Source organism: Sinocyclocheilus anshuiensis, unplaced genomic scaffold (genome assembly GCF_001515605.1).
Source record: "Sinocyclocheilus anshuiensis isolate Anshui unplaced genomic scaffold, SAMN03320099.WGS_v1.1 scaffold572, whole genome shotgun sequence".
Taxonomy (NCBI): domain Eukaryota; kingdom Metazoa; phylum Chordata; class Actinopteri; order Cypriniformes; family Cyprinidae; genus Sinocyclocheilus; species Sinocyclocheilus anshuiensis.
This window is the reverse complement of record NW_015555778.1, coordinates 1,641,378-1,649,425: the sequence shown is the minus strand read 5'-3', so window position 1 is coordinate 1,649,425 and position 8,048 is coordinate 1,641,378. Positions and strand designations below refer to the sequence as shown.

Genomic DNA, 8,048 nt, shown 5'->3' with positions numbered 1-8,048 from the left:
AAAAAAGACAAAAACATAGAACAAAGTTACTAAAATTTTAGAAAACTAACAATATATAATTAAAAAAAACTAAGTATTAATACAAACTACAATAGTATCTCATTGATACCCAAATAACACTGTATTGAACCCAGAATATTCTTTAAAAAAATACTCAACATAATTTCTTCACAGCTGGGAAGAAGTGAATTTTCCAGTGTCATGAGTGTATGATTGAATGCACATACCAGCGTGTGGATTTCTTTTTACAGATGCCCTTGTTGTTTCCCCATGTCACATGCTTCCTGTCACGGAGTTTTAGTCTTCAAGTGCTATAAGAGGATCAGATATTGTCACATAATTGGAGGATTTGTCCTGCTCCTTTATGCTTCAGACAGGCAAAACCCACATGTTATTCATACAAAAAGCACAAGTCATTGAATGTAATATTCATGTTAATTCCAATACTGCAGTTTGCACAGTATAATCCGGCTGCATTTTGATCTATGTTTGGTAATAAATGCATGATGAATGATGAATGAATGATGTTGTCGTCCCTTTGCTCTGAAGCTGAATGGTGTTATGGTTGAATTCAGTCATGTTCTGATTCCTCTTCATCGTCCGTGGCACCTGTCTCATTCTAATAGACTTTAACCTTCTGTCTACCCTTCCATTGCTTTTTCTATGACATCTCCTTATTCTCCTGGCTCTGAACCCTCCCTCCTGCTCTCTTCCAGACGATATAGGTGGGCCGCAGCCTGGGCCTTTCCTAGTGAGTGTAATGGGGGCCTCCCTGCAGTCTCTCCCTCTGCCTCTTCCTCCTCCTCCCCCTCTCCACGCTACCATCCAGCATAGTCTCAGCCTCAATGGTAAGACTTGGGTGCAGTGGAGGGGGCGGTGTGTGTGTTACAACCAGTGTTGGGCAAGTTACTCTGAAAATGTAATCAAATTACTGATTACTCCTTTTAAAAGTAATCATGTTACTGTTCTGATTACTTTATTTCAAAAGGAATTAGTAATTAGTTACATTACTAGTTACGTTACTTTTTTCTCCATGAAATTTATGAGATCCCAGCATACACGCTCCCGATAAGTATTTGTTATTAAAGCATCAACATTCACAGAACACTGTTATTTTTAACTAAAGCGAGTGGCTGCTGCGTGCATGGTTTAGCATGGCAGAATGCCAGCAAAGAGCGCTGCATTTATAATCTCTAAAAGACATCTCAGTTCATCGCAATCTCACAAATCTCTGTTATAACACAATAAATATATGCATAATGAATCTTTAATAATGTCTACAATTCGTGTGCTATAATGAGAGGATTCGTGAGCACACAAATTTCAGCACTGCATTGCTTAACACGTGTTATAGCCTAAATAGAAACTCTGCATACGCTCGGACCTGTTAATCGTTTATATTTTATATTAGTTCATGTTGCTTTTGTGCAATAGATGAATAACAATTTATTTGTTTGAGATATTTTACGTTTAGATATTTCTATTTTGCGGGAGTCCTGTGAATCATTTTTTTCTCCCGCATCCCGCACACACACAAGTGTCTACCCGCCCGCAGCAGCAGCACTCGCACATCTTGTCCCGTGCTGCACTCTGTTGCGTCGGGTCTCGCGGGAGCAGGTCTCTAATCCACTGGCACTTGACTCGACAGTGCGTGTGCTACATCCTTTTTACAATCTCTAGATTATAAAACACTGCATTCTGTCAGCAATGTAACGCGGCAGTAACATATAGAGACCTCGGCTTGTAACTATACTCTAATTACTATTTTGAAAATTATAACGCGTTAAATTACTCCGTTACTAAAAAAGTAATCAAATTACAGTAACGCGTTACTGCCCAACACTGGTTACAGGGTGTTTCAGGGCATCTTTTTGGTTCTGAGAGCAGATCCTAACCTCCCCTTCCCCTTTCAGCAGGCTTGCTCCTTCTCTGCCCTCAAAAGCACCTTTATTCCTTGAAACGTAAAGAGAAATGGAATAAAGTGCGAATGTAACTGTGGTATTCTTGTGAAAGGCAAAGGCAAAGACAATACATGTCACCCGCCGCATGTATTGTTTTGCTTAACAAAGGCTTTGGTTGACCGTGTGGTTTCGTTTTTCAGTTCCTTTTGCAGCTCAGAGGAAAAAGGCGGTGTGACTAAAGTGCAGAGAGGAAGTGTGAGCGATGGTGCCATACTGTAGAGTTCAAACTTAAGCTGTGTGTTGTAGCATCTTTTGCTCAATGTCTCATATAGAAATATAACTTATGTATGAAATATGAAGGGGATTAAAGATATGGCAACTACAACATAGCATGTATGCATGTTTATTGGTAGCTGATATGACATTTCATGTGTAATGCAGTGCGATATGCTATAGGGGAGCCTGGGGCAAGTTGTCACAGAGGGAAGTTGGCATAAGGAGAGTTGTTTCAGTAAATTAGCAATGGATCTGTGTTATGGGTTTATACTATATAATCCTACTAAATTAGAATCATTTTTGTAAATTCTGTTTCCAAACAGAACTTTGTTGTGCTCTAGCTTTTGGGCAAACAAGTGAACACAATTTACAACACAACTGGGGCATGTTGTCACAAAAGGACAATGTGTGTTTGGTAAATTAGTAAAGAATTTAAATATATATTTTATATTCCTGTATAATTGCTATACACAGTTTTATATGAAGCTTTTAATAACCTCATATTATTCACTTGGGATATTTGTATATTTAACAGTTCACAATTATAACACTTATAGTCCTGTCACACTATAATGAAAAACTTAAATAAATACATTTTAATCTAAAATTCTGTAAACTGTTATTTGTTTTGTAACATTCATAATGTTACAAAAGATTTATGTTTCAAATAAATGCTGTTCTTTTAAACCTTCTATTTATCAAAGAATCTGGACAAAAAGTATTGTGGTTTCCAGAACAATATTAAGGAGCACAACTGTTTAATAAAAATAAATGATAATAATAAAAATAAATGTTTCTTGAGGGGCAAATCAGCATATTGGCATCACAGGAATAAATTACATTTCTATTGTAAAATAAATAAAAAATACAGTTATTTTAAATTGTAATACAATTTCACAGTATTACTGTTTTTACTGTATTTTTTAATCAAAATTTTGAATGGCCATTTAGCTACTTTTAGATGGAATATTAGTCTTAGCTGATTGCAACTCAATATTTGCTGTTGTATTTAAAAAATGGTCCATTTGTGTCTCAGATGCTTTCTTCCGGGCACTTCCACATTCGGCTCCATCACCAATGGAGACTCCGGCCCCTGCTAGAGTGGCCCCGCCCCCAATCATGTGTCCACTGAGAGGAGCCGATTCCAGCAGCTTCACTGCCAGCTTGAGAGAGCTGGAGCGGGTGAGAGACAAAACCAGTTGACGTGAAGTCAAGAAACAAGAGAAAATTTCCACTCATATGATTGAAATATCATTCGGCATGTTCATTTATAGATCTAACTAACTATGAAACATGACTGTGGTTTCCTGGGTTTTGCGTGTTTTTTCTGTAAGCAGCTTTTCAGCACTGTTGTATGGTCGTTGTGTGTTTGTGTCTGCAGTGTGGCTGGTATTGGGGGCCGATGAACTGGGAGGATGCTGAAATGAAGCTGAGAGGAAAGCCAGACGGCTCGTTTTTGGTGCGGGACAGCTCAGACCCACGATACATCCTCAGCCTCAGCTTTCGCTCACAGGGAGTCACACATCACACGCGTATGGAGCACTACAGAGGTAAACACACGTATACATATCTGCAAACACGCTCAAACTCTTTTTGGACATATCAGACTCAAAAGTGTAGCCAAAAAACAACTGAAAACCTGATCTAAACCACATCCTCTAGTGGTTTGAAGTCTGATTAAAAAGTCAGTGTTGACTGCACTGCCTGAACAAACAGATTAGATTTCACCACTTGCAGAATGACAGTTAGGCCTAAATTTAGATTTGAAAAGTCAAATCGGTAGTCAATAAATGTTTTCACACCACCAGGGTGTTTTTTTTTTTCTTTTGCAAATACATAACAGAAACTGTGATCACAATATCACAATAAACATTAAAGGTGACATATCATGAAAATCTGACTTTTCCAGGGTTTAAGTGCTATAATCAGGTCCCCAGTGCATCTACCAACCAAGGAAACGTGAAAAAGATTAACCCAGTCACTTTGTTTTGGTAAGCCTTTTTCTGCAAGCGTCTGAGAAAACGAGCGCCTCTGATTTCGTTCACTTGGTGACGTGGCAAAGGGATCTCATTATAATATTACCGCCCCTTAATCTGTAAACTTTTCAAGGGAGCTGAAACTTCACAGACACATTCTGGGGACACCAGAGACTTATATTACATATTGTAAAAAGGGGCATAATATTTCACCTTTAAGGTATTTCAAAGTTGTCTTAATTCATAGTAGTTAAAGAAAATGAAACATTGACTAACACAATGTTGTTGCTTTTATCTTAAGTGAAAATGCTATTTTCATATTATAGCTAATTTAGATTTTGTTTATAATAAAATTAAGCTGTATATATACTATACAGTACATATACTATAATATATATATACTATTATATATATAATATATATATTATATTGACCTACACTACACAAGATAACATTTTGGCTCATGTCTAAAGAAAATACATTGATATGGTCTTAAATATATAAATAATCTTTTTACTTTGTGTAAATGTTTTTGTCTTTGGGGAAATAAATATAAAATCAAATTTTAATAAACAAATAAATATAATTTGAGAAAAACTAATACAATTGGCTGTACCAAATTGGATTATTTTCTTAAGTATGTCCAAAGTATAATTTTTTTTTCAGTGTATTTTTTCCCTTCAAGTTTGTTTTTAACTCTTCAGGAACCTTCAGTTTATGGTGCCACCCTAAATTTGAGGACCGCTGCCATTCTGTGGTTGAATTCATTGAGCGAGCCATCATGCACTCTAAAAATGGAAAATTCCTGTACTTCCTACGTTCACGTGTACCTGGTAAGGCTACAAATATCCTGCTCAACAGGATTCTCAGCCACTAGTGCTGAATAAAAAGCATTTAATTGTTCTGTTTACTGATGCAGGAGGGCTAAATAGGGAGAAGAGTGCTTGAAACTTTTTTTTTCGTCTTTTTTATGGTGTATTATGGTTGTGCACAAAGGGTGGGACAAAATACACTGGCTAAATATTATATTTGAATATCAACATATGTAATTTTTTCAGTTTTTATAGGGGTATACAGACATTTTATGTGTTTAAAACTAGCTGCTTTTCATGCTAGATTAATTTTATGTTAGATAATATTTTTAACATGTAGATAAGTCTAATATATTCAGAAGTTCTCAACGAAAACTTAATTCTTTAAAAAAAAAAAAGTAATGGGACACCATTTGTTATATTCTTTTATAGTAGTTATTAATATATTGAATTCGTTTTTATTTTTATAATTTAAGTTTTTATTTAAGTTTTTTATTTTACATTTATTTTAGTTTTAAAAAGTTTTCGATTTAGTTAATGACAACCATTGTTTAGTCTAATGTGCTTGTGGTAGCAATATGCACAGAAGTAAAAGGAAAAGGAAAGAAAAGATTGAATTTATATTGTTTGTAAAAACCAAAACCAGGTTTGAGGGTGTAAGAGATGAAAGGTCAGTGTAATGAAACGTGTGGTGTCTGTTTCAGGGTTGCCCCCGACCCCTGTGCAGCTGCTCTATCCGGTCTCACGCTTCAGCAATGTGAAATCACTCCAGCATCTGTGCCGTTTCTGCATCCGACAACTCGTCCGCATAGACCACATCCAGGAGCTGCCCCTCCCCAAGTATGACTCACTCACACTTTACATTATTTGCCTTAGTAAGATTTCTGATTCACTACCATTCAGAGATTTGAGGTCTGATAGATTGTTTTTCAAAACTCTCATATGCTCACTTAAGCTGCATTTATTTCTTATTATTATCAATGTTGAAAACAGTTGTGCTGCTTAATATTATTAATACCGTAATACATTCTTCGATTAATAAAAAGCTCAAAAGAACAACAGAAATATTTTTTGAAATATTAGGAATGTTTTTACAGTCACTTTTGACCAAATTAATGCATCCCTGCTGAATAAAAGTATTAATTTCTTTTGAATGGTAGTGTATGTGGGAGATGCATGAAATACTGGTACTGGGATGAGAGTATTGTTGCATTGCTGACCTTCTGTGTTGCTTACCAATGTGAAGTTTTAGACATTTAGACACACTGTAGGTCAAAATGTTTTATTTTGATTTTTGATTTATATTAATTAAAATTGATCTAAATTAAGTCAAGAACACAGTTTAACATATGCAAAGAACATGGCATGCAAGTGCCCTTTTCAAAATAAGTATTTTAAAGTAAATTCTATTAATCAAAATGAATAAAATTATGATTATAATATCAAGGGATATCATCCATGTCATGTCAATACGGAGCAAACTTTTAGTTAATAATGTTCAGGGAGTAATGAGTGTATCACATATTTCTACCCAATGTTATTGAAATAAACATGTATAACATTTTTAAGCAATTTTTAGTAAAAAAGAAAAAGAAAAAATACTTTGCATACAAAGTGCCTAAAAATACTAACTTTTATTATTTTATTTTTTTTCTTAGACCGCTCATTGTCTACTTGAGGAAGTTCTATTACTATGATCCAGAGGAAGAGATGTACCTGTCAATCAAAGGCATGCACCAGGCAGCAGGTGTGGAACAGGAAGCCGAGTCTGAAACATAGCCAGATCGCTCCATTTCACTGTACGTACCTGCAGCAATGACTGATTTACATTCATTATATTGTACTTAATGCCAACAAGTTTAAATAACAAAACGCAAATGTATTCTTTTTTAGGAATTCTGTGTGTGGATAATAGATGGAACAGCGCATGGACACTTCCTGGTGCACAGCTCTGCTCCAACTCCCTGCCAGTCTTCCAGCAGAAGCCAATGAACATCAGTCGACTGGCCCCTCCTCTTTGACCAACACGCGGACAGAGGGAGTACAGAGGAGTGCTGGAATACTGTCTATGTTGAGCAGGCAAATAAATCCAGAGACTGACATGATAGACAAAGGACTTGAAAGGTCACTGGACAGCAAACAGTGGACTTAAAAAAATAATAAGTTAAACAAAAAACGAACAAGGACATTTGACTTGGGGTACTAGAAAAAGCCTTCATCTGTAGGTTATATTACACTGGAGTTTTTAAACTGGCCAGTTTGTGAATCCGTCTCTGTTTGGTTCTTCTTTCTTTCCTCATCAGGCCCCTGGGTGGAGTGTGTGACCCCTTTATTTGTCCTTTCCCTGATTGTAACTCCTTCAGTCTGATCAGGCCACATGAACTGTATTTTGAGTAAAAGACAAAGTAAACTTGAAAATAAGTGGTGGTATACTTAATGACTTTTTCACATTATTTGTCTATAGTGTCATTGTGTCGCCTGCCAATGATGTCATAACCCCTCGATTTCCGATTTTGTTTTGTAGAAAACGTGGAAACACCAAAGATGCTTTAATATGTTGTGCATTTTAATAGACCGCACAGAGTAGCATTATAACAGAACTTTCAAACGTATCAATTATGATAAAACAGCGCTGCTTTTTTTTCCCACAAATACGCATGACCGGAAGGAGCGGAAGCGGTCGACTGTGGCATAATAAAAGCTCAGCTGCTTTCGAGCCATGTGTCGCGCTCGTTCAGCGGCCTCGTTTCGCTTCAACGGCTTTCAGCCTCACCCTGCTTCATTCTACTACGTTAATAAATCATTAGCTCATCCATGAACATGATTTCTGCTCGAGTCCCGTCGGATTGCATCGGCTGTGGGGATGAAGACCACAACTCCCATGATTCCACACTCAGTCACGGCGTCATCAAACTACGCCTTTGTCTATTTGTTTATTTTGAATACGCACCCTCTAGCGGCGAAAAATTACATATTGTGCCTTTAAGACCATAATCAAATTAATTTAAGTTTGTCTCACCATTGGACATATCTGTTTGTCAGATCATTATATTGAGCTACCAGGGTTTATATATATATATATA

The 8,048-nt window shown here is 36.4% G+C and overlaps 1 protein-coding gene across 2 annotated transcripts in view; it reads left to right on the top strand.

The window, feature by feature from the left end:
• The window catches only part of LOC107674567 (suppressor of cytokine signaling 7-like), a 12,228-nt gene extending 4,845 nt beyond the window's left edge, over window positions 1-7,383 (top strand). The window contains exons 4-10 of one of the 2 annotated variants that reach the window (XM_016468579.1): window positions 717-848; window positions 3,214-3,359; window positions 3,559-3,727; window positions 4,858-4,986; window positions 5,670-5,805; window positions 6,624-6,764; window positions 6,859-7,383. In XM_016468579.1, coding sequence (XP_016324065.1) covers window positions 717-848; window positions 3,214-3,359; window positions 3,559-3,727; window positions 4,858-4,986; window positions 5,670-5,805; window positions 6,624-6,744 — 833 coding nt within the window. In that variant the 3' untranslated portion in view covers window positions 6,745-6,764; window positions 6,859-7,383. The remainder of the gene's footprint in view (window positions 1-716; window positions 849-3,213; window positions 3,360-3,558; window positions 3,728-4,857; window positions 4,987-5,669; window positions 5,806-6,623; window positions 6,765-6,858) is intronic. The other variant, XM_016468580.1, reaches the window with a different exon arrangement.
• The last annotated feature ends 665 nt before the right edge of the window (window positions 7,384-8,048 follow it).